The following is a 27,993-nucleotide window of genomic DNA, read 5'->3' on the forward strand; positions in this document are numbered from 1 at the left end:
GTATTCCACGGCCAAATTTGCCGGTTACTCCAGTGTTTCTTGACTTCCTACTTTTGCATTCCAGTCCCCTATAATGAAAAGGACATCTTTTTTGGGTGTTAGTTCTAAAAGGTCTTGTAGGTCTTCACAGATTCATTACTACATGTTAAACATATGATAACATAAGTTAAACATATGATAACTTAAACAGGTATGATTTAATTTTTTGTTTAAAATTTTTTTTTTCAGAAATGAGGCTAACAAGGTGGCTATTATGGACTGAATGTTTTTTTTCCCCAGCTCCCCCCCCCCCAAATTCATTGTTAAAGCCCCAACCCCCAATGTGATGGTATTTGGAGGTAGGGCTTTTGGGAAGGAATTAGGCTTAGATGAGATCATGAGTGTAGGATCTCCACAATGGGATTAGTCTCTTTATGAAAAGAGAAAGAGACCATGTGAGAACACGGAAAGAAGGTGGCCACCTACAAGTTAGGAAGAAAGCTCTTACTAGAGCCCCACCCTGCTGGCACCCTAGTCTCAGACTTCCAGCTTACAGACTTGTGAGAAATAAATTCCTGTTGTTTAAGCTACCCAGTCTGTGGTATTTTGTTATGACAGCACAAGCAGACTAAGACAGTGGTGGATTAGGAAGCTACAGGCCCTCCTATGACAGAAAAAGATTTCAAGTTAAAACAATGTGTAGACTAGAGTACCTCTGTGAGAACTCTAGAGACCAGTTGAGAAGCTACAGTATCCAGACCACTGTACAACCAAGAAGAGGTTTCAGTGAATGGGTTAAGAATATCCATGGCATTTAGTATACCCATTTGTGTCCTTCCTCTTAAGCTTACAGAATTGAATTAGGCATAAAAAAGAATGTGCAAACTTGAGGACAGGTCATTTGAAGTCAAGGCATAGGAACTAAAATAAAGAAAAATGAGATGAGCATAAAGGACTTATGAGACATTGTCAATATATGTATTATGAAAATCTGAGAAGGGGGGCTACAGAGAGCTTATTTGAAGAGGTAGAAGCAACCCAAATGTCCATCAACAGATAAATGGATAAACTAAATGTTGTATATATACATAATGGTATATCATTTAGCCTTAAAATTGGGCTTCCCTGGTAGCTCAGACGGTAAACTTCTGTCTGCAATGTAGGAGACCTGGGTTCGATCCCTGAGTTGGGAAGATCCCCTGGAGAAGGAAATGGGAAACCACTCCGGTATTCTTGCCTGGAGAATTCCATGCACAGAGGAGCCTGGTGGTCTACAGTTCATGGAGTTGCAGAGTTGGACACGAATGAGCAACTAGCACACACACACACAACCTTAAAAAGGAAGGTAATCCCATCACATGCTACATCATAAATGAACCTCGAGGATATTATGCTAAGTGAAATAAGCCAGGCACCAAAAAATAAATAATGCCTAATTCCACTTACAGGAGGTAGCTAAAGTAGTCAAATTCGTAGAAACAGAAAAAAGAATAATTGTTATCACAGACCGTGGGGAGGAGGCAAAGCAGTTTTACTGTGTAATGGGTATAGAGTTTCAGTTATATTGTAAATATACTTCACGATACTAAGATATACAGTTAAAAGGGGTTAAGAGAGTAAATTTTATGCTATGTGTTTTTTAGCACAATTTTTATAAAATGAACAAATAAAATTCATTTTCATGAACTCACAAGATGTTTTCAGTTGGTATAGATCTTTAATCATGTAATCCAAATTTCTCCTTTCACATATTAGGAAATTTAGACCCAGAAATATTAAGTAATTTGTTCAGTGCTGTATATTTAAGTGACAGACTTGGGACATGAAGCCACATCTTAGTATTCCTACATTGTCTTCCACTCACTCATGCTACTTGTACTCTATTAGAAATTCCTTAGATGAACACAGACCAGATTCTCATCAACATCCTCCAAAAAATAAAAAATACTAACAACTGGGTAAGAAATAGGTCTAGGGAAAATTTAAGAGTTGGGAAATCAAATAACTAGTCCTGAAAAGACCTCTGTTTTTTAGAGATCTATTGTATATACAGCATATTAGTAATTTTCGACCCAAAAGATTTGATTTGTCAATTATAATCAGATTTTGAATCTATTTCAACAATTACTTGGAATGATGGCATGATAATGAGATATCACTCTATTATTAGAGTTTAAATGGCAAACACTCTAAAACTAAGCACTTCATTGCCTCTGAAGCTACTGTCTGTGTTTAGAAACACTTTCATAAGAGACAGCCCAGCTAATGTAAAGATATGCAGATTTTGCCATTCACTTCTTGTAGGCTATTTAGAGGGGGTTACAGAAAACAGCTTTTATTATGTTAAGCTTCATACAGGTCATTCCAGCCAAGGAAGGCATCTGACTATGGATATATAATTACCAAATCAGGAAAAAGGGGCAAAAGCTGAAATTGTTATCAGGTATTTGGGTTTATTAAAAATACAAATTCACATCTTATTTACAATAAAAAATCCTCGAGAGAGTTTTAAAAAATCATATTGGTTTTTTAAAATTGAAAAAAAAATCATTGTAAATCCCCATAAATAAACACTATTCCTAACATATTATCATATTTTACTCCAGATGTTTGCCTAGCTGCATGTCTTTTATTCAGATCACATTGGACTTCTACACTGATGATTTGGGTTTTTTTTTTTTTAAAGGCAGAAATGCCTTAAAAGTTAAGGCAGAAGTTTAACATTTCTGGTTTGTCTTTGCCTTTTGAAGAAGCTAGCTTGAGTGGAAAATGTGTGGAGACATCAGATCACTGAAGTCTTCATTTTATAGTTAGTGCATAGCCACCTGCAGGTCTTGAAGGATATTTTAAGGATATTATTAAACCTAACTGAAAGTACTTTAATTTTTTGTACTCTTTGTTCTTTAGTAAGAGTTCTACATTTGATAACTTTAACCAAGAAAGAATTACTTACTTATGCTAAGGATACAAAAAAATTACAATAGAAGATAAAGGAGAAAAAACTTGACAGACTTGTTCATCATATTTTAAAGTGCACTTGTAAAATGAGAGAAATATGTAACTAGAAAACAGTAGTAGACTTTCAGTACCTTAGTGGAATTGTTATGCCACTTGACAAACAAAAATTGATGTGTAAAATGAAGCAAAACATGAAAATCCCTGATAAATGCAGAAACATGAATTGTTTATCAGCGTTAAATATATTAAATTTTTATAGTAAATTATTTGTATATGCTAATATAAGAAAAGTGGGGCCTTCAGCATCAAAGCAGTGCCTACATCAGACATTGTCTATATATAATAACCCACATATACATTTTGAAAATAATTTTTAGCTGAAATATGCAATTCTATGCAGTTAATATCGGAGAAGGCGATGGCACTCCACTCCAATACTCTTGCCTGGAAAATCCCATGGACGGAGAAGCCTGGTAGGCTGCAGTCCATGGGGTCGGGAAGAGTCGGACACGACTGAGCGACTTCACTTTCACTTTTCACTTTCATGCATTGGAGAAGGAAATGGCAACCCACTCCAGTGTTCTTGCCTGGAGAATCCCAGGGACGGGGGAGCCTGGTGGGCTGCCGTTTATGGGGTCACACAGAGTCGGACACGATTGAAGCGACTTAGCAGCAGCAGCAGCATGCAGTTAATATGAGCTAAAATATTTAACTAGACATTTATAGGCAATGAAAACTGAAGGAAATCACTGAGAAATTTAAACTAAAAATAATTATTTTACTCAGTTACCTAGACAATCACAATAAAATGTCTTGTGGTTTTTAAAAGAATCTGAGATATGATTAAATTTCTCTGGTGCTTTTGTTAGGGTAGACAGTTTCATTAAACAATAGTGAATATATGCAATATTTAAAATGCACTTAGGTTAAGTTTGCATCTAGGTATAAACTAGCATCCTCTCCTATGGTCTGTTTGTGGAAAACAGAAAAGTTCAGCTGTCCAAAGATACACCTATTTTTTGTCTGCTAAGGAGTCTATGAAGACTCTTTAGAAAGGAGGTGGAGGATGGAAACAGAAATTCATTATCAGAGATTATATATTATCAATGTAGCATAGTTTATTGTTAGATCAGCTAGCCTAGCAGGTTGGAAAGTTTAAAGGGAATGGGACACAAAGTCTATATATTTTTATTGTGGGGAAGGCTCAGTAGGAAAGACTGAGTACCCTGGGGCTTTTCCAGGAAAGCTGACCTACACAGAACAACTTAATTAGGGTAATTGGGAAACTGGATGATAGCTAGAGGGCATCAGCAAGTTGAAAGAATATTGATGCCATGTGTATATCACCTCTATTGTATTAATATCTTTGTCCCAATTCAATATTGGTTTCAAAAACACATATTAAGCCACTAAAATATACATATATAAAGCATCCCTTTACTTTTCCACATCATTCGATGCATTAATAGTCAAGTATTTATTATGTTTTTACCTGTCAAATTCAGACTCAGTTTCTACTGGTGAGTATCTTTGATATCTCCCTGATTGGTCATGAGGTCGCTCTGATTGACCATGAACTCTCCCTATTTGGCCATAAGATATCTTTGATAGGACTTTAGATCTCTTTGCATGGTCATGAGATCTCTTTGCATGAACATGGAATCTCTCGGAGTGGTAATGAGATTCTCTCTGACTGGCCATAAGATCTTTCTGTATAATAATGAGATCTCTCTACTTGGCCACAAGGCCTCTCTATTTAAATCATGATATCTCCTTGATTGGCTATGAGATCTTTCTGTACATGAGATCTCTCTCCTCGACCACGAGATCTCTTTGCTTGCCCTCCAGATCTCTCTGAATAGTGTCAATTTTCTTCTGATTGTCATTGAAATCCTTCCAATCGATGCTGGTAACCCTGTGATTGGCTCTGATTCATCTCTGTTTGGGCCTTAGACTTGTCATTGCACTTGTCCTGCAAAGAACCACAATTTTGAAAAATGAATGAAACATATACTCCACTGAGCTCATTATCATAATGAGCTCATTATCATATGATATCATAAAATATCATAATGATATTTTGGGGGCTGTCTCAAGATGGAGGAGGAATAGGATGGGGAGACCACTTTCCCCCCCACAAATTCATCCAAAGATCATTTGAATGTTGAGCAACTTCCATAAAAGAGCTTCTGAATGCTGGCAGAGGACACCAGGCACACACAGAGGCAGCCCAATCTCTTCAAAAAGAGGGATTTGATTACTGGCTTGATTGCTGTCTCCCGTTTTGACTCTCCCTTTTCTCCTCCAGGTCACCTTTATCTCCTTCCTCGTTCTTCTCTTCTATACATAATTCTGTGAATCTCTCTGGGTGTTCAGGACTGTGGAGAATTGCTTCACCATTAACCTAGGGGTTTTATCTTCTGTGCTGTATGGATGGAGAAGACTTGAGGCTACTTTAAGAGAAGGACCAAAAGCTAGAGGCAGGAGGCTTAACTCCAAAACTTTAGAACATCAGAGAACTTCTGACTCCAGGGAACTTTAATAGATTAGAGTCCACCCAAAGGTCTCCATACCTACACTGAAATCAAGCTCCACCCAGGAGCCAACAAGTTCCAGTGCAAGACATACCATGCCAATTCTCCAGCAAAACAGGAACATAATCCTGAACATTAAAAGAAGACCTGCTCAAAGCCATGCCAAACCCATAGACACCCCAAAACTCACTACCAGATACTTCATTGTACTCCAGAAAGAAGAGATCCAACTCCACCAACCAGAACACAGATGCACACTCCCCCAACCAGGAAACCTTGACAAGCGACTAGTCCAACCCCACACACAAGGAATACACTCCACAGTTAAGAGCAACCACGAACTTCCAGCCTGCAGAAAGGGCACCCCAAACACAGCAATCTAAAATAAATAAAAAGGCAGAGAAATATTCAGCTGGTAAAGGAACATGATAAAAACCCACCAAATCAAACAAAAGAGGATGAGACAGTGAGTCTACCAGGGAAAGAATCCAGAATAATGATAGTAAAGATGATCCAAAATCTTGAAAACAAAATGGAGTTACAGATAAATAGACTAGACACTGGGATTGAGAAAATGCAAGAAATATTTAACAAGGACCTAGAAGAAATAAAGAAGAGTCGATCAATAATGAACAATGCAATAACTGAGATGAAAAGCATTCTGGAGGGAACCAGAAGTAGAATAACTGAAGAATAAGAGAGGTTAATGTGGTGGAAGATAGAATGGTGGAAATAAATGAAGCAAAGAATAAAAAAGAAAAAAGAATTAAAAGAAATTAGGGCAACCTCAGAGACCTTTGGGACAATGTTAAATGCCCCAACATTCGAATTATAGGAATAACAGAAGAAGAAGACAAAAAAAAAAAAAAAAAAAAAGCCGTGAACAAATACTTGAGGAGATAATAATAAAAAACTTCCCTAAAATGGGGAAGGAAATAGCCATCCAAGTCCAAGAAATCCAGAGAGTCCAAAACAGGATAAACCCAAGGCAAAACACTCCAAGACACATATTAATCAAACTAGCAAGATAAAACAAAAAAAGCAAATCTTAAAGGCACCAAGGAAAAATCAACAAATAACACATAAGAGGATCCCCATAAGGATAACAGCTAATGTTTCAATAGAAACTCTTCAGGCCAGAAGGGAATGGCAGGACATAAAGTGATGAAAGAGAAAAACTTACAACCAAGATTACTTTACCCAGCAAGGATCTCATTCAGATAATGAAGAAGAAATCAAAAGCTTTATAGACAACAGAGAATTCAGCACCACCAAACCAGCTCTTCAACAAATGCTAAAGGATCATCTCTAGACAGGGAACACAGACAAGGTTTATAAAAATGAACCCAAAACAACAAATAAATGATAACGGGATCATATTTATCAATAATTACCTTAAATGTAAATGGGTTAAATACTCCCACCAAAAGACAAAGACTGGCTGAATGGACACAAAAACAAGACCCCTATATATGCTGTCTATGAAACTAGAACACTTTCTAACACCATACACAAAAATAAACTCAAAATGGATTAAAGATCTAAACGTAAGACCAGAAATTACAAAACTCCTAGAGGAGAACATAGGCAAAACACTCTCTGACATACATCACAGTAGGATCCTCTATGACCCACCTCCCAGAATATTGGAAATAAAAGCAAAAATAAACAAATGGGACCTAATTAACCTTAAAAGCTTCTGCACATCAAAGGAAACTATTAGCAAGGTGAAAAGACAGCCTTCAGAATGGGAGAAAATAATAGCAAATGAAGCAACTGACAAACAACTAATCTCAAAAATATACAAGCAACACCTACAGCTCAACTCCAGAAAAATAAATGACCCAATCAAAAAATGGGCCAAAGAACTAAATAGACATTTCTCCAAAGAAGACATACAGATGGCTAACAAACACATGAAAAGATGCTCAACATCACTCATTATCAGAGAAATGCAAATCAAAACCACTATGAGGTACCATTTCACACCAGTCAGAATGGCTGCGATCCAAAAGTCTACAAGCAATAAATGCTGGAGAGGGTGTGGAAAAAAGGGAACCCTCTTACACTGTTGGTGGGAATGCAAACTAGTACAGCCACTATGGAGAACAGTGTGGAGATTCCTTAAAAAACTGGAAATAGAACTGCCTTATGATCCAGCAATCCCACTGCTGGGCATACACACTGAGGAAACCAGAAGGGAAAGAGACACGTGTACCCCAATGTTCATTGCAGCACTGTTTATAATAGCCAGGACATGGATGCAACCTAGATGCCCATCAGCAGATGAATGGATAAGAAAGCAGTGGTACATATACACAATGGAGTACTACTCAGCCATTAAAAAGAATACATTTGAATCAGTTCTGGTGAGGTGGATGAAACTGGAGCCTATTATACAGAGTGAAGTAAGCCAGAAGGAAAAACACCAATACAGTATACTAACGCATATATATGGAATTAGAAAGATGGTAACAATAACCCTGTGTACGAGACAGCAAAAGAGACACTGATGTATAGAACAGTCTTATGGACTCTGTGGGAGAGGGAGAGGGTGGGAAAATTTGAGAGAATGGCATTGAAACATGTAAAGTATCATGTATGAAACGAGATGCCAGTCCAGGTTCTATGCACGATACTGGATGCTTGGGGCTAGTGCACTGGGATGACCCAGAGGGATGGTATGGGGAGGGAGGAGGGAGGAGGGTTCGGGATGGGGAACACATGTATACCTGTGGTGGATTTATTTTGATATTTGGCAAAACTAATACAATTATGTAAAGTTTAAAAATTAAATAAAATTTAAAAAAAATAAAAAAAGAAACCCATCTCAAACCTAGGGACACATACATACTGGAAGTGAAGGGCTGGAAAAAGATATTACATATGAATAGAAACCAAAAGAAAGCAAGAGAAACAATACTCATATCAGACAAAAATAGACTTTGAAATAAAGACTGTGATAAGAGACAAAGAAGGACACTACATAATGATCAAAGGATCAATCCAAGAAGAAGATATAACAATTATAAATATATATGCACACAACATAGGAGCACCTCAATATGTAAGGCAAATGCTAACAAGTACAAAAGGGGAAATTAACTGTAACACAATAATAGTGGGGGACTTTAATACCCCACTCACACCTGTGGACAGATCAACCAAACAGAAAGTTAGCAAGGAAACACAAGCTTTAAGTGAAACAATGTACCAGTTAGACCTAATTGATATCTATAGGGCATTTCACCCTAAAACAATGGATTTGATTTCACCTTTTTCTCAAGTGCACACGGGGCATCCTCTAGGATAGATCACATCCTCGGCCATTAATCTAGCCTTGGTAAATTTTTAAAATTTGAAATCTTCTCAAGCATCTCTCTGATCACAATATGATAAGGTTAGATGTCAAATACAGAAAAAAATCTATTAAAAATACAAACATACGGAGGCTAAACAACACACTTCTAAATAACCAACAGATCATGGAAGAAATCAAAAAGGAAATCAAAATATGCATAGAAACAAATGAAAATGAAAACATGACAATGCAAAACCTATGAGATTCGGGAAAAGCAGTGCTAACAGGGAGATTCATAGCAATACAAGCCTACCTCAATAAACAAGAGAAACATCAAATAAACAACCTAACTTTACACCTAAAGTAACTAGAAAAAGAAGAAAAGAAGAACCTCAAAGTTAGTAGAATGAAAGAAATCATAAAAATCAGAGCAGAAATAAGCGAAAAAAGAAATAAAGGAGACTATAGCAAAAATCAACAAAACTAAAGGCTGGTTCTTTGAGAAGATAAATAAAATAGACAAACCATTAGCCAGACTCATCAAGAAAAAAAGGAAGAAGAATCAATAAAATTAGAAATCAATAAAATTAGAAATGAAAATGGAGAAATCACAGCAGAGAACAGAGAAATACAAAAGACCATAACAGCATACTGTGAGCAATTATATGCCAATAAAAGGGACAACTTGGAAGAAATGGACAAATTCTTAGAAAAGTATAACTTACCAAAACTGAGCCAGGAAGAAATAGAAAATCTTAAAAGACACATCACAAGCAGGGAAATTGAAACTGTAATAAAAAAATCTTCCAACAAATAAGAGCCCAGGACCAGATGGCTTCATAGGTGAATTCTACCACAAATTTAGAGAAGAGCTAATAAATACCCTACCCAAACTCTTTCAGAAAATTGCAGAGGAAGGTAAACTTTCAAACTCATTCTGTGGGGCCACCATCACCGTACTGCCAAAACCAGACAAAGATGCCACAAAAAAGAAAACTAAAGGCCAATATCCCTGATGAACATAGATGCAAAACTCCTCAACAAAATTCTAGCAAACAGAATCCAACAACATATTAAAAAGACATATCATGACCAAGTGGGCTTTATCCAAGGGATGCAAGGACTCCTCAGTATTTGCAAATCAAGCAATGTGATACACCATATTAACAAATTGAAAGGTTAAAAACCATATGACTATCTCAACAGATGCAGAGAAAGCCTTTGACAAAATTCAATACCCAATTATGATTTTAAAAAAACCACAACTCTCCAGAAAGCAGGTATAGAAGGAACTTACCTCAACATAATAAAAGCCATATACAATGAATCCCCAGCAAACATTATCCTCAATGGCAAAAAATTTAAAGCATTTCCTCTAAAATCAGAAACAAGACAAGGGTGCTCACTCTCACCACTACTATTCAGCATAGTTTTGGAAGTCCTAGCCACAGCAATCAGAGAAGAAAAAGAAATAAAAGGAATCCAAATTTGAAAAGAAGAAGTAAAACTCTCACTGTTTGAAGATGATATGATCCTCTACATAGAAAACCCTAAAGACTCCACCAGAAAGTTACTAGAGTTAATCAATGAATATAGTAAAGCTACAGGATATAAAATTAATGCACAGAAATCCCTTGCATTCCTATACACTAACACTGAGAAAACAGAAAGAGAAATTAAGGAAACAATTCCGTTCACCACTGCAATGAAAAAATAAAATACTTGAGAATAAATTTACCTAAAGAAACAAAAGGCCAAAACAAAACAAAACTAAAGGCCTATATATAGAAAACTATAAAAGACTGATGAAAGAAATTAAAGATGACACAAATAGATGGAGAAATATAACATGTTCTTCGATTGGAACAATCGATATAGTGAAAATGAGTATATTACCCAAAGCAATCTATAGATTTAACACAATCTTTATCAAGCTACCAAAAATATTTTTCACATAACTAGAACAAATAATTTCACAATTTGTATGGAAACACAAAGAATCTCTAATGGACTAAGCAATTTTGAGAAAGAAGAATGGAACTGGCAGAATCAACCTGCCTGACTTCAGACTATACTACAAAGCTACAGTCATCAAGATAGTATGGTACTGGCACAAAGACAGAAACATAGATCAGTGGAACAAAATAGAAAACCCAGAATAAATCCTTGCACTTATGGACACCTTATCTTTGACAAAGGAGGCAAAAATATACAATGGAGAAAACAGAATCTCTTTAACAAGTGGTGCTGGGAAAACTGGAAAACCACCTGTAAAACAGTGAAACTAAAACACTTTCTAACACCATACACAAAAATAAACTCAAAATGGATTAAGAATCTAAATGTAAGACGAGAAACTATAAAACTCTTAGAAGAAAACATAGGCAGAACACTCTCTGACATAAATCATAGCAAGATCCTATATGACCCATCTCCCAGAGTAATGGAAATAAAAACAAAAATAAACAAATGGGACTTAATTAAACTTAAAAGCTTTTGCACAATGAAGGAAACTATAAGCAAGGTGAAAAGGCAGCCTTCAGAATGGGAGAAAAATAATAGCAAATGAAGCAACTGACAAAGAATTCATCCCCAAAATATATAAGCAACTCATACAGCTCAATACCAGAAAAGTAAAAACCCAATCAAAAAGTGGGCCAAAGAACTAAACAGACATTTCTCCAAAGAAGACATACAGATAGCTAACAAACACATGAAAATGTTCAACATCACTTATATCAGAGAAAATCAAATCAAAACCACAGTGAGGTACTATCTCACACCAGTCAAAATGGCTGCCATCAAAAAGTCTACAAACAATAAATGCTGGATAGGGTGCGGAGAAAAAGGAACCCTCTTACACTGTTGGTGGGAATGCAAACTAGTACAGCCACTATGGAGAACAGTGTGGAGATTCCTTAAAAAACTGGAAATAGCACTGCCATGCAACCCAGCAATCCCACTGCTGGGTATAAACATCAAGGAAACCAGAATTGAAAGAGATACATGTACCCCAATGTTCATTGCAGCACTGTTTTCAATAGCCAGGACATGGAAGCAACCTGGATGTCCACTGGCAGACAAATGGATACATAAACTGTGGTACATAGACACAATGGTATATTACTCAGCTATTAAAAAAAAAGAACATATTTGAGTCAATTCTAATGAGGTGGATGAAACTGGAGCCTATTATACAGAGCGAAGTAAATCAGAGAAAGAAACACCAATGCAGTATATTAATGCATATATACAGAATTTCAAAAGATGGTAATGATGACCCTATATGAAAGACAGCAAAAGAGACACAGATGTAAAGAACAGACTTTTGAACTATGTGAGAGAAGCTGAGAGTGGGATTATTTGACAGAATAGCATTGAAATATGCATATTACCATATGTAAAATATATGCCCAGGGAAAGTTTGATGCATGAAACGGGGCCCTCAAAGCCAGTGCTCTGGGACAACCCAGAGGGTTGGGATGGGGATGGAGGTGGGAGGAGGGTTAAGGATGGGGGAGACACATGTGCACCCATGGCTGATTCGTGTCGATGGATGGCAAAAACCACCACAATATTGTAATGTAATTAGCCTCAATTAAAACAAATAAATTAATTTAAAATAAAAATATCATAATGATATTTCATCAAGGCCATTTCTATGGGTAACCCCTATTTTTTTTAATTCCACTGCTCCTACTTTTAAAGACTAACAAGTTTTTGGAACTAATATGTAGAAATCTCTAAGGTCTCATGTCACTGGCATAAAGAATATTATGCATATAAAACTTTAATAAAATGTTTTAAATATGGGAAATCAGTTGTTTTGTGGATTTGAATATATTGCAAGTTAATGCTCTACCTATCATTTTCTGGATCTATGTTTTAGCTTAAAAAAACAACAGTTTCTCTGACTATATAGCTGAGAGACGGAATAGTTAATAATCTTTTGTTGCACAAATCCTTAGAACCATAGGATAGTGTTCAAAATCATACTATTCATTCTCCATCTGTTCAGGATCATTAAAAAGAAACTACCAACTAACACAGTATTGTAAATCAACTATACTTCAGTTAAAAATAGCTTTTAATAAACTCTCTCTTCCATATAAACTAACACGTAATTCTAGCAAGAAAGGCAAGTGAAAGATAGGTAGCTATAAAGAAAACAGTAGGCTTAATACTGTTAGTAAATTGACCTAGCAACAACTCAGTCTTCCTACCTTTTCACTTTTTTAAATAAAAAAGGCAATGAAGTGAATCAGTCAAATGGAAATAATGAAACCTTTGACAAACTTCTATGATACCACAAAAATACAAGTGGACAAAGTCATATAGACCATGCTAAGAAATAAAGCTTTTCACTAGCAAATACTGCCAGGCAAAAAAAAAAGCCCTAGATCTGACATTATGACTTTTTAGTATAACTACCAGAACCTGAAAACAATTGTTAAAAGGCAGAGGAGGTATTGGCATAAAGAATAATATTCAATAAAACTTCAGTAAAATTAAAAATATGATTAATCTGCTGTTTTGCTAAAGCATAAAGTCATAGTCATTCTCCAGATTTTCTACTATAAAACATAAATAAGGAGATTGGGTGGAATGCACATGTACCGCTTTTCTTTTCTAAGTGACTAGTATTGGGAGCACAGTGGGTCAGCAGGAAGGATAGAGATCTATCTACTAAAGACCCATATGCCCCCAATTACCTTTCCAAAGGAACTTGTAGTCTTTTTACAAATGTTTATATAAATATTATAATTTCATCAAATTGGATAGCACAGGTTTCTACCTTTAGAAAACAACAGAAACAAACAAAAACAACAGAAACTTTCCTTATAGACAACAGAAACTATCAAAAAGAATTGTGCTGAATAAATACAATTGTGTTTTACCAATATTATGATCAAATCTTGTGAAATACAAAACTGGCTTATTGGGATTTCAAAGTATGATGGAAAACTATAATTGTTACTCAGTTTATTAATGGAATAATTATGCTTAAATTTTAATATAGTTCTTTATTGCAAAGTACTTTTCTTCCAGTGAGTCCTGCTATAATGACAGTCTCAAAAGTCTCAAAAGTATGAGAAATAGATGTATTCAATGTGAAAATACTATTTTACAATATTATTAGTTAATTTATGCATTTCAGACTATAAGCTCATGTCCTTCTTTCCAAACTTTATCAAAATCCTTCTCACCTTATAGATTAAATGTCATCTCCTCCATCAAACTTTCACAAGTCCACCTAATTAGAATGGATTGTTGCATCCCCACAATATATAACTTATACTCTATTAGAACATGTACTGCTAACTGCCTGGCATTAAATTACTTTCTTATCTTTCTTTCCTACTACCACATATAATGTTTGAAGCAGGGCTATTCTGATACCTTGTGGAGTGCCTAGACTAGACATTTAATTAATAGTTGCTCAGGGAACATGCCTAGTAGAGGGATTGCTGTGTCATATGGTAGTTTTATTCCTAGTTTTTTAAGGAATCTCCATACTCTTCTCCAGACTTCCCTGATAGCTCAGTTGGTAAAGAATCTTCCTGCAGTGCAGGAGACCAGGGTTTGATCCCTGGGGTGGGAAGACACCCTGGAGAAGGAAATGGCAGCCCACTCCAGTACTCTTGCCTGGAAAATACCATGGATGGAGGAGCCTGGTAGGCTACAGTCCATGGGATCGCAAAGAGTTGGACACGACTGAGTGATTTCACTTAACTTCAGAGAAAGCTCAAGCACAGCAACAAAGACCCAGAACAGCCAAAAATCAATAAATGAATGTTTTTTTTTTTTAAAGGATATTCTAATAGAAAAAAAGAGATGGAATGAAGCTGTCTCTTTTGTATTAATCCTGTGAATATTTGCCTCAATCATTGCTTTGATTTGGGTGTAAAGACAGCTTAAGGAATGATCAAAGAATATAGATCTCCAAAAAGGCTCATACAGATCTACTTTATATTTAGGTGGAAACATGAGATTGTTGCCCTCCCACCACTCTTAGTAGCTTTGCCCCTATAATAACCACCATCCCTCCTTTTGTCAGAACCTGCTAAGCCACTGAAGGATTTAAACAAGAACTATAATGAAGCTGGGTAGGCAGCTGGAAGGGGCTCAGAGTATGCACAATGTCAATATGGTTCCAACCTGTGCACTAGACTATGGAGATCCTTAATGGTTGCAAAGACTTCTCTACTGTGGCAATGCCTGACAGGTTCATATTAAAATGTTTACATTGCACTGATCAATGTAATTATAGATACAAAAGGCTCTTTGTTCTGTGCTCTCTTTGCCTACAGCATTTATTTTTTCAAAATGTAGATACCATGAGGTTCAGGTTGTTAACTATGCTCTTAACCCTCCTGTATTGCCTCCTTAAAGTAAAATTGGACCATCCAGACAGGCTTGTGAACAAGTACAAAACATTTCTCCTTCTTATCCTGCTCTCCCTTAAGGAAGTAATTAATATAATATTTTTTCCTTTGTCATGGCATGAAGTTATACCACTAGCAACATAGTGAAATTTTAAAACACACTCAAAGTTTGTGAATTTGCTTATCCAGTTACTCAGAAATATTTCAGACTCTTTTTACCATGTATGACTTTTTTGTATAATTTACCTCTCTGCTGATGATGCTCATGAGCATTTGATTGCTCTCTTGAGCTACTTTTTTTCCTCTTTCTGTGTCCTATTCTTTTCTTCTTCAGTGCTTTTATCTCCTGTGTTTCTAAGGATTATAATGTCATCTGTATTAGAAAATACAGAAAAAGTAAAGACAGTTGAAAAAGCTGAATTACAACAATGTGTCTCAAGAGCATAATCTATATTCTTACCTCATTATATTTCAGAATATTTTTTTAAATGGTAGCCCTGAAAAATAACACTATAATAATAATGCACTTGTAAAACCATAACAAAGATCAAAGAATGCAGATATTTTAGGATTTGTTTCCTGGAAAAGGTGCACATGTGTCTCCCCCATCCTTAACCCTCCTCCCACCTCCATCCCCACCCTAACCCTCTGGGTTGTCCCAGAGCACTGGCTTTGAGGGCCCCGTTTCATGCATCAAACTTTCCCTGGGCATATATTTTACATATGGTAATATGCATATTTCAATGCTATACTGTCAAATAATCCCACTCTCAGCTTCTCTCACATAGTTCAAAAGTCTGTTCTTTACATCTGTGTCTCTTTTGCTGTCTTTCATATAGGGTCATCATTACCATCTTTTGAAATTCTGTATATATGCATTAATATACTGCATTGGTGTTTCTTTCTCTGATTTACTTCACTCTGTATAATAGGCTCCAGTTTCATCCACCTCATTAGAATTGACTCAAATATGTTCTTTTTTTTTTAATAGCTGAGTAATATACCATTGTGTCTATGTACCACAGTTTATGTATCCATTTGTCTGCCAGTGGACATCCAGGTTGCTTCCATGTCCTGCAAAAAAAAAAAAAAAAAAAAAATACTCTCAGCATAAAGTAGGTTAAGGGGGAAATCATTTAAATAAATGATTTTACTAAGTTATTTTAGTTTCAGGGAAACATACAGCAATAGCATCATCCCTATATATAAGATGACACTTATATAAGACTATATGTAGGAGCTAAATAATTAGTTGTATTTATTTTCTTGAAAAGTAAGAGAGAAAACAAGGACAATGGACACTGATAGGAGATACCAAAGTCAGGAACCAAGATTAGTGGAGTAGTAGAAGGCATTCAAACTTTACTTTGCAGTCATGACGTAGAAGACAAATGGGCCGCAGGCTAAGCATTTACAACTGGCCACCTGCTTACATATCTTGTGGCAGGAAAAAAGTGGGCTTCAGGCTGGACACTTACCACTAGCCTTCTGTTTGCATTTCCTGAGACAGGAGACAGGTGGGCTCCAGGTTAGGCATTTACAATCAGCCTCCTGTTTGCCATCCAAAATGTAAGTAACAAGATACAGGGTAAGTTAGCCAGACTTTGTCTCCTGTGGATACCTTAAAGTAATAGGCATGGTAGGAACAGAGAAGGGCTAAACTGTGAGTAAAGGATCAAGAGGCCATATATTTTTCTTCCTTGGGGTGAGGGAAAATTGCACATGTATAGAAAGGTCTTTGGGGGGTCAAAAGTCAGGGGATGATACCAGACCCTAATGAGACTTGCTTCTCCCAGATGTCTTTATATCAAGACCCATCTTGGCTGAAAGGTGTGTACACACCTAGGGAAAAGATCCTGAAACAAATTAGTGAGGGGGGCAAAGCAGGACAATTGGCCAGAAAGAAGACAAAGACCAGAAGAACTGCCCCATGAAAGTGAGTTAACCACCTCTTCAGTGTGCTCCTCCTCACTAGGGGGACACCTACACTCTTTCTCCGCAGGTATGCATCTCTCCCTTGCTTTAATCTTAATTAAACAAACTGCTTCTCTGTGTGCTCTCCCACTTGTTGTTGTGCTATGTCTCTAATAACAAACTTCGTACCTGCATTTACAATTTTTACTTCTGTGAGAAATGCATTTTTCACTGGAAAGATATAGGGGAAAATAACTTCTAGCCCCTAGCCCTTGCTGGTCTGGTGGCTAGGATTCCTGGTTTTCATCCAGGCTATCCAGGTTCAATTCCTGGGCAAGGAATTAAGATCTTGCTTCATGCCACCACTCACTGTTGCCTCGCCAAGATCAGTCAGGCATATTCTTATGGACTCGTGTGAAGAGCATTTACATGGCGTTATTTGAAGGATGAGAGACAGGTATAACCTACTCTAAAATATCTCTCCTAACAATCTGAGATGGAAAGCTCTAAACGTTGGATGTTCTATCAGTAGATGAAAGTTTACTTAGGTCAAGGTATCCTCAGAAATAAGCACAAGATAGGCTTTTGGAAGGACCTAGAGAAACTAGGGTTTCCCAGGGGTGCGGTGGTAAAGAAACTGCCTGCAAATGCAGGAGACTCAGGTTTGAAGCCTGGATAGGGAAGATCCCCTGGAGAAGGAAATGGCAACCCACTCCAGTAATCTTGCCTGGGAAATCCCTGGTAGGCAAGAGTCCATGAGGTCTAAAAGAGTCAGACTCGACTTAATGACTAAAAAGCAACAGAGAAACTAGCAGAAAGAAGGGGAGCTGAGAAGGGTGCATAGAGGAAACAGTTGGATACCAAAGATTAAACACTGAAAGGGGAAATCCCCGTGGCGGAAGGTGCCCAATATGCTACAGGAGATCAGTGGAGAAATAACTCCCAAAAGAATGAAGACATGGAGCCAAAGCAAAAACAATACACAGTTGTGGATGTGATTGGTGACAGAAGTAAGGTCCGATGCTGTAAAGAGCAATATTGCATAGGAATCTAGAATGTTAGGTCCATGAATCAAGGCAAATTGGAAGTGGTCAAACAGGAGATGGCAAGAGTGAACGTTGACATTCTAGGTATCAGTGAGCTAAAATGGACTGAAAGGGGTGAATTTAACTCAGACGACCATTATATCTACTACTGTGGGCAGGAATCCCTTAGATGAAATGGAGTAGCCATCATGGTCAAAAAGAGTCCAAAATGCAGTACTTGGATGCAATATCAAAAACGACAGAATGATCTGTTTTTGTCTCTAAGGCAAACCATTCAATATCACGGTAACCCAAGCCTATGCCCCAACCAGTAACACTGAAGGAGCTGAAGTTGAACGGTTCTATGAAGACCTACAAGACCTTCTAGAACTAACACCCCAAAAAAGATGTCCTTTTCATTATAGGGGACTGGAATGCAAAAGTAGGAAGTCAAGAAACACCTGGAGTAACAGGCAAATTTGGCCTTGGAATACGAAATTAAGCAGGGCAAAGGCTAATAGAGTTTTGCCAAAAGAATGCACTGGTCATAACAAACACTTTCTTCCAACAACACAAAAGAAGACTCTACACATGGATGTCACCAGATGGTCAACACTAAAATCAGATTGATTATATTCTTTGCTACCAAAGATGGTGAAGCCCTATATAGCCAGCAAAAACAAAACTGGGAGCTGACTGTGGCTCAGATCATGAACTCCTTATTGCCAACTTCAGACTTAAATTGAAGAAAGTAGGGAAAACCACTAGACCATTCAGGTATGACCTAAATCAAATCCCTTATGATTATGCAGTGGAAGTGAGAAATAGATTTAAGGGACTAGATCTGATAGACAGAGTGCCTGATGCACTAGGGATGGAGGCTTGTGACATTGTACAGGAGACAGGGATCAAGACAATCCCCATGGAAAAGAAATGCAAAAAAGCAAAATGGCTGCCTGGGGAGGCCTTACAAATAGCTGTGAAAAGAAGAGAAGTGAAAAGCAAAGGAGAAAATGAAAGATATAAGCATCTGAATGCAGATTTCCAAAGAATAGCAAGGAGAGATAAGAAAGCCTTCCTCAGCAATCAATGCAAAGAAATAGAGGAAAACAACAAAATGGGAAAGACTAGAGATCTCTTCAAGAAAATCAGAGATACCAAGGGGACATTTCATGCAAAGATGGGCTCGATAAAGGACAGAAAAGGTATGGACCTAACAGAAGCAGAAGATATTAAGAAGAGGTGGCAAGAATACACAGAAGAACTGTACAAAAAAGATCTTCATGACCCAGATAATCACGGTGGTGTGATCACTCACCTAGAGCCAGACATCCTGGAATGTGAACAAGTGGGCCTTAGGAAGCATTGCTATGAACAAAACTAGTGGAGGTGATGGAATTCCAGTTTTGCTATTTCAAAATCCTGAAAGACAATGCTTTGAAAGTGCTGTACTCAATATGCCAGCAAATTTGGAAAACTCAGCAGTGGCCACAGAACTGGAAAAGGTCAGTTTTCATCCCAATCCCAAAGAAACGCAATCAAAGAATGTTCAAACTACCACACAATTGCACTTATCTCACACGCTAGTAAAGTAATGCTCAAAATTCTCCAAGTCAGGCTTCAGCAATATGTGAACTGTGAACTTCCAAATGTTCAAGCCGGTTTTAGAAAAAGCAGAGGAACCAGAGATCAAATTGCCAACATCCACTGGATCATCAAAAAAGCAAGACAGTTCCAGAAAAACATCTACTTCGGCTTTATTGACTATCCCAAAGCCTTTGACTGTGTGGATCACAATAAAGTGTGGAAAATTCTGAAAGAGATGGGAATACCAGACCACCTGACCTGCCTATTGAGAAACCTATATGCAGGTCAGGAAGCAACAGTTAGAACTGGACATGGAACAATAGACTGGTTCCAAATAGGAAAAGTTGTATGTCATGGCTGTATATTGTCAGCCTGCTTATTTAACTTATATGCAGAGTACATCATGAGAAATGCTGGGCTGGAAGAAACACAAGCTGGAATCAAGACTGCCGGGAGAAATATCAATAACCTCAGATATGCAGATGACACCACCCTTATGGCACAAAGTGGAGAGGAACTAAAGAACCTCTTGATGAAAGTGAAAGACAAGAGTGAAAAAGTTGGCTTAAAACTCAACATTCAGAAAACTAATATCACAGCATCTGGTCCCATCATTTCATGGGAAATAGATGGAAAACAGTGGAAACAGTCAGACTTTATTTTGGGGGGCTCCAAAATCACTACAGATGGTGACTGCAGCCATGAAATTAAAAGATGCTTACTCCTTGGAAGGAAAGTTATGACCAACCTAGATAGCATACTGAAAAGCAGAGACATTACTTTGCCAACAAAGGTCCATCTAGTCAAGGCTATGGTCTTTCCAGTGGTCATGTATGGATGTGAGAGTTTGACTGTGAAGGAAGCTGAGCACCAGGGAATTGATGCTTTTGAACTGTGATGTTGGAGAAGACTCTTGAGAGTCCCTTGGACTGCAAGGAGATCCACCCAGTCCATCCTAAAGGAGATCAGTCCTGGGTGTTCATTGGAAGGACTGATGCTAAAGCTGAAACTCCAATACTTTGGCCCCCTCATGTGAAGAGTTGACTCACTGGAAAAGACTCTGATGCTGGGAGGGATTGGGGCAAGATGAGAAGGGAACAACAGAGGATGAGATGGCTGGATGGCATCACCGACTTGATGGACATGAGTTTGGGAGAACTCCGGGAGTTGGTGATGGACAGGGAGGCCTGGCGTGCTGTGATTCACAGGGTCGCAAAGAGTCGGACACGACTGAGCGATTGAATCGAACCGAACTGAACTATCATTCTGCTTAGTAATAGTCCTGCTTTAGGTCTCCAAAAATCTGATTCTAAATTTCTTTGAAATGATTCACATCTCCAAAAGTAAAAATCAAGGTAAAGCCCAATAATCGAGTATCATTTCTTGACAATCCTATTTTAAGTGTTTGTTCTATATGCCTCTCAGCAGCCATTGGCTGTGACATCTCCTGCAGACATAATTGTTAATTTTTTTCCTTTTATTTTTTATGTATTCCCTTTTCTTAATTTTTCCTCTGTTGTTTCTCCTGTAATTTACATCTAAAATCTGTACAAATTTTTGTATACTTTTTTCTCATTACAGTGCAGTTGACCCCTTAAAAACATAAGGGTTGGAGTGCTGACCCTCCCTGCAGTTGAAAATCTGCATATAACTTATAGCCACTCCTCCGTGTACATGATTCCTCAGTATCCATGGTGCCTTTCTATCGGCAGTTGTGGACCTATGGATTCAATCAACCAGAGATGGTGTACACTATAGTTTAGTTCAGTTCAGTTCAGTCGCTCAGTCATGTCCGACTCTTTGCGACCCCATGAATTGCAGCACACCAAGCCTCCCTGTCCGTCACCAACTCCCGGAGTTCACCCAGACTCATGTCCATCAAGTCAGTGATGCCATCCAGTCATCTCATCCTCTGTCATCCCCTTCTCCTCTTGCCCCCAATCCCTCCCAGCATCAGAGTCATTTCCAGTGAGTCAACTCTTCGCATGAGGTGGCCAAAGTATTGGAGTTTCAGCTTTAGCATCATTCCTTCCAAAGAAATCCCAGGACTGATCTCCTTCAAAATGGACTGGTTGGATCTCCTTGCAGTCCATGGGACTCTCAAGAGTCTTCTCCAACACCACAGTTCAAAAGCATCAATTGTTCAGCGCTCAGCTGTCTTCACAGTCCAACTCTCACATCCATACATGACCACTGGAAAAAACCATAGCCTTGACTAGACGGACCTTTGTTGGCAAAGTAATGTCTCTGCTTTTCAGTATGCTATCTAGGTTGGTCATAACTTTTCTTCCAAGGAGTAAGCGTCTTTTAATTTCATGGCTGCAGTCACCATCTACTGTGATTTTGGAGCCCCCAAAAATAAAGTCTGACAGTGTTTCCACTGTTTCCCCATCTATTTCCCATGAAGTGATGGGACCAGATGCCATGATCTTCGTTTTCTGAATGTTGAGTTTTAAGCCAACTTTTTCACTCTTGTCTTTTGCTTTCATCAAGAGGCTTTTAGTTCCTTTTCACTTTCTGCCATAGTATTTACTATTAAAACAAATCTGAGTATAAGGTGTGAATAAAGAATGTTGCTAGCCATATCAGTAAACAAAGAATGTTGCTGTCACCAAGCCATCAGCTACTGTAGTCCCCACCCATATACCCTGAGGGAATCCAGCATAGAAAAAGCACAGGATTCTGGCCTAGTTAGTTAAGGTGTATATCAAAGAAATTATTTCAATGAATCCTGACTCTTGCATCTTTACACACAGAGAAATGGCCTTCCCAGGTGGTGCTAGTAAAGAACCAGCCTGCCAATGCAGAGACACATGGTTTTGATCCCTGGGTTGGGAAGATCCCCTGAAGAAAGGAATGGCAACCCACTCCAATACTCTTGCCTGGAGAATCCCGTGGACAGAGGAGCCTGGCGGGCTACAGTCCATCGGGTCACACAGAGTCAGACACAACTGAAACAACAGAGCACGCATATACACACAGAAAAGCACTAAGCTCATTAACTTGCAATGTGCAGTTCTCTTACACTAACAGTTATCCTTTGAAGTTCTGACTACCTGGTTTTTCTATATATCAAGGCTCCTCCCTTACCTCTTTGGAGCAGTCCCACAGAGCTATCTGAGAGGCTGTCTTCAGGACTTAAATCCTCAGAAAGTCTGACAAATTAAATATAATTCTCAACTTTTAAGTTGTGCTTTCTTTTTCCAGTCAACAAAATAGACTCGCAAAGTTCAAACCCATATTGTTCAAGGGTCAACTGTAAAAGGGAGTGCATTATCAGAACATCTTACAGGACACCACAGAAGATTGTTTGAATCTCCAACCCTTCTCCCTCATCAGGTCTGAAACAACCAGTATGCAGTCTACAGGGACCCAATGAAACGGGTGACTTCCCATATAGAAAAGCAAAAATTCTGGAGAGGAGAAAATGAAGAGCCGGTATCTTTTACAATGAAGTAAGTGTTTTCACATTAAGGTGTGCTCTGCCTTGTGGCACTCAAACACAACTTGCAGGGGCTTTAAACTTTTCCTGTCCTCAGAGTGACCAAAAGTTATGTCAAGTTCTATCTTAGAATCACATAAGGATTAGAAAAAAAGAGACAATTTCTCAAGGCTCATGTAGACCTATAGTTGAGAAATATTTATTTAATGTTTCATGACACAGATGGATGAATGGGTAAACCATGTGGATTAATAATAACACCTTTAAGAGAGTTCCCTGGTGGCCTAGTGCTTAGGATTCTGGGCTTTCACTGCCATGATCTGGGTTCATCCCTAGTTGGGGAACTGAGATCTAGCAATCTATGCAGCACAGCCAAAAATTTTTAAATGTAAAATAAATAAATAACACCTTTAAATTGAATAATACTTTAAAGTTTACAGAGTATTTCCACATAAAAGCTCTTGGCACAGTACTTGGCACATATGAGACTCCCAGTAAATAGGATAACACATGAACAAACATTTATTAAGTGTCTGATATACACTAGGTACCGTACCTTCACCCTTAGAGGTCAATAGAGATTACCCTCATTTTTAAAGAAGAAAACAGAGGTTTGCTAGTGGTACAGTGGTTAGGACTCCATGCTTTCACTGCTAAGGGCCTGGATTCAATCCCTGGTTGGCAAACTAAAATCCCACAGGCTATGGGCAGCATAGCAAACAAAAAAGAAGAAGAAAACAGGCTCAAGAAGATTATATGACTTACTTGAGGGCAGAAAATTAATATGTTAACAACCTGGAACAGCTTCTAAGGCCAAGATCCTTGCCACTATACTACACTTCCTCCTTCAAAAGCTCAGCTATCTGGAGAATTAAAACAGCAGCACTGAGGCTAGTGACCATTCATCTGAATGTGGTATTCCTACTAAAATAACATTTTCCTTTCAAATCTATTTGTAATTAATTGCACAAAGTCAAATTTAGCATTCAATTAGTACAATAGCAACCTTTAACCCAATATTCAGGCACCCATTTTGCCCTGTCCCCTTGATTCAGTCAGTCTAAGATTTGTTATGCAACTGTTATCAGGCTTGTTCTGAACCACAGTACTATACAGGAAAACTATAGAATGGCTTTAAATCCTGTCTGTGGCTTTATTTGCCCAAAAGAACTTAAGCCATTTGAACTTTGAATCAAACTACCCTGCAAGTCATACAATCCTTTTAAACTCATGAGTGGAATATATAAAATGCTAAACAAATGCCTAGAGTCCTCTTTCCCTAAAATCAAATCCTTCTCTATTAGTTCAACTTACACATAACATTATAAAGACTTCAGTTTCAGTGTCATCCTGACAGTGCCACATTAATCCCATAGGACTTTTCAAATCTTTTCCTTTTGAATGAATATATTATTGGATGGAAGCATTTTCCCATCTCAGTTTGACTCAATCCAAATATAATATAACTCCCTAATAATATGAATGAACAAACATCAGAGAAAGAGTAGTGAATAGCGATAGTATTACAGACAGCAAAATGTGGTACATTTCACACAAGATGAGATTTTCATAAAAATGTCATTTCCAAATAGGTTTAATAGAGATTGTCAAAGTTCACATTCGATAAATCGATAAAAGTTTCATATCTGCTACCTGGCCAATAGCATCAAGATATTATGATTCACAATAATTGTTCTAGAAGACAGAAGGTAGAAATATGCTCTGGTATCCATCCAAATCTACAATAAGGAGACTCTTTGAGTCAGAAAATAGATTATTTTCTCACTTATTTAGCCATACTCTAAGGTCATTCACTGCTCTAGACTAAAAAAGATTTTATTCTAGTGTTGACATTTAATTTTTCTTTAAAATGATCACTGCTTTCACCTAATTTAGACTCATAAGTGATAGTACTGGCTTCTCTTTAAAACATCCCCATAATATGGGTTCAAGTTTAATGACTACACCCACAGTTGCTATATAAAATTCATTTAACTAATAGAAGATTCAATTTTCTCTTTGGTATTTTTCCATATTTGTTATATTTATCCTAAAATTGAATTTCACATCAATTGTACAAGAGGATCACTTGTGCAAGGGAAGATATAAGGACCCCAAAGTAGAGTGCAGAAAAACAAGCTACACAGCAGTCAGCAGAAATCTGTCCCTACAGATTTACTGTAACACAGGTAAATGAAACTCTGTCTAAAAGATGAAAGGGATGTCATGGGCATATTTTTGCCTTGAAAATAATCATTCACACATTTGTTTAATTTAAATGGCCTCCTAAATCAGCTTTCATGAAATAAGACTAAAATATACCACTAGCTAAAATATAAATGTAGAAAGAAGCCTAGAATCACACCAAATCTAGAATGGAAACATTAAGCAGGAAAGTACCAATCCCTCATTTTATAAATGAAAAACAATTGAGGCCCAGAGAGGGGAAATTATATACCCAAGGTTAAGTAATGTCAGAACTGGTATTAGAACACAACTCTCCCAAACATGGAGTGTTTTGAAAGTCAAGTTGTAGGAAATATGCTATGCACAGGCCTGTACTATAATTAACAAGACTTCTTTGAAAAATAAGAATGACTTTCTCATCACCCCCAGGCAAAGGGCTTGGGGCAGTAAAAAGTACATCGTGGAAAGACATCTTGAAAACAAGATGTTGAAGTACTGATGTGACTGATGGAAAACCATTAGTGACTGTTCCCATAACCAGAGCCTTGAGAGAGTTACTGAGAAAGGGCATCACTAGTCGAAGGGCTAAACAAAGTCATGAAAGGCCTGAAGATTTGGCATTGAGGACTGTGCATTGTATATCTTTATCCCCAATCTGAGATTGTGAAGAGCAGATATCTCTAGAGCACAAGGAAGTACAAGGAAGTAGATGTTAACAATAAAAAGCATGTTAGGATTAGGATCTGGGCTTTTTGCCTGCGAATGGTATCAGCTCTCTTATCCCCACTTTATTTCTGAGTCTTATTTTTCCTTATTCTTCCGTGGCACCACTCCCTCAGGTCAGTTCGTTGTTGAGCTGGTCCCGACATTTGGCACCTGAACAGGGACCTGAGGGAGCAAGTAGCTTTTGAGGTTTTTTGGCAGTGCCAGAAGACATGGGGAATTCCAGCCGAGAGATCGGAGGACAGTGAAAGTACTTAGTGAGTACACCCCCATGAATCTGTCAATCAGGGATACAATGGGGCAATCTCCTTCTGAGCATGCTGACTATATTGTGCTTCTAAAAACCTTACTGTGCAGCTCTGGAGTGAAAGTGGCAGAGAATTTTCGGGAATTATCTCAGGCAATTCATAAGCACGGTTACTGGTTGGACCCAGAAAAAGGGACTTCACGTTTAATGAGTGGAAAGAAGTGACGCATTGTTTGCATAGAGCCTATTAATCTGGGGAACCCATTACTATTAGTGTGTGGTCTCTTTGTAACCTTATTTATACTACTTTGGCTCCTTTACAATCTGAATGGTCTGACTCTTCTGATTCAGAATCTGATACTCCTGCTCCTCCTGCATCTCAGTAGTCACCTGTCCGGCCCCCTCATATTTATGAAAATCTGGATAAAGGGAAATATAATCCTTTGGAAGGGGAAAGAGAGGCTCGATTTTTGAGTCCTAAATCCCATGTTAACTATGGTACTGGACAAGATCCTGAAACTTACCCTTTATCACCAGTCTCACAGCCTTTGGCTCCTTGGCCAGAGCCCCCTATAGTTCAGAAACCCCCTCCACTAGATCCCAATACACCATGGGATGATGGGGTATTTAGAGCTGTGGTCACAATACCAAAGATGTCTGCACCTGCTCTTTCATCTTTTCAGCAAGCTGTATGAACAGCGAGGTGGGAAGGCTACCTCCATGTTTTGGTTTTGCCTGTTACCATGACTGAGATGCCATCTAATGCTCAACTTCCACAAAGCAAAGTACAATTTGAACATACTCCTCTCTCTTTTAAAACTATTAAGGAGATTAAACAGGCATGCATGCAATATGGAACTACATCTCCTTATACCACAGGTCTTATTCCAGGGTTGGCTCAGTCTGAACTACTCATTCCGTATGATTGGGAAATGATTGCTAGAACTTGCTTAACCACTTCAGAATTTTTACAGTTCTGAACATGGTGGCAGGATGAAGCCTCTCAACAGGCTCAAAGAAATGCTGGTGTTAATCCTCCCCTTGGGCTTCCCTGGATGGGGTTGGGGCATATCAAGGGATTCAGAGATGACTACAATTCGATGATCAACTTATAAGTCATATTAGATTTACTTGTCTTGCGGCATGGGAAAAGGTTAGCCCCCTGGGACAGTTTCATCCTTCTTTTGTTAATGTAAAAAAAAATCTAATGGAGAACCTTATATGGATTTTATCGCCAGATTAAAACAAAATCTGGTGAGAACTGTTGCTCAAATTGAATTAAGGGATATGTTATTACTGATGTTTGCCTATGATAATGCAAATTCAGAATGCCAAAAGGTTTTACAGTCTCTCAAAGCACAAGGAAAGCCTCTAGAGGATTATATTAAGGCTTATCATGATATTGGAACAGAACTCTATAAGATGCAACTGTTGGCTCAAGCCATTATGGGCTTGAAACAACAAGCGAATCAGGAGGTTAAATGCTTTAGTTGTGGTAAGAGAGGACATGTACAGAAAAATTGCAAGAGTAATAAAAATACACCTAATAAGCTTACTCCCACAAATGAAAAGACACCTCGATTATGCCCTTGCTGTAATAAAGGCAATCATTGGGCTAATCAGTGTAGATCTAAATTTCATAAAAATGGATCCCCTTTGTCGGGAAACTGGAAGAAGGGCCCTACTCATGGCCCATCAAATAATATGAGC

At 37.9% G+C, this 27,993-nt stretch overlaps 1 protein-coding gene across 1 annotated transcript in view; it reads right to left on the reverse strand.

The window, feature by feature from the left end:
* The window catches only part of LUZP4 (leucine zipper protein 4), a 40,054-nt gene extending 13,096 nt beyond the window's left edge, over positions 1 to 26,958 (reverse strand). Inside the window, 4 exon segments of the mRNA XM_086387141.1 lie at positions 4,430 to 4,624; positions 4,626 to 4,909; positions 26,605 to 26,724; positions 26,932 to 26,958. Of these exon segments, the coding sequence (XP_086243267.1) occupies positions 4,430 to 4,624; positions 4,626 to 4,909; positions 26,605 to 26,724; positions 26,932 to 26,958 (626 nt within the window).
* Positions 26,959 to 27,993: the final 1,035 nt, after the last annotated feature.

Source organism: Bos grunniens, chromosome X (assembly GCF_055505025.1).
Source record: "Bos grunniens cultivar Pamir isolate PY7600 chromosome X, Bosgru_T2T1.0, whole genome shotgun sequence".
NCBI lineage: Eukaryota > Metazoa > Chordata > Mammalia > Artiodactyla > Bovidae > Bos > Bos grunniens.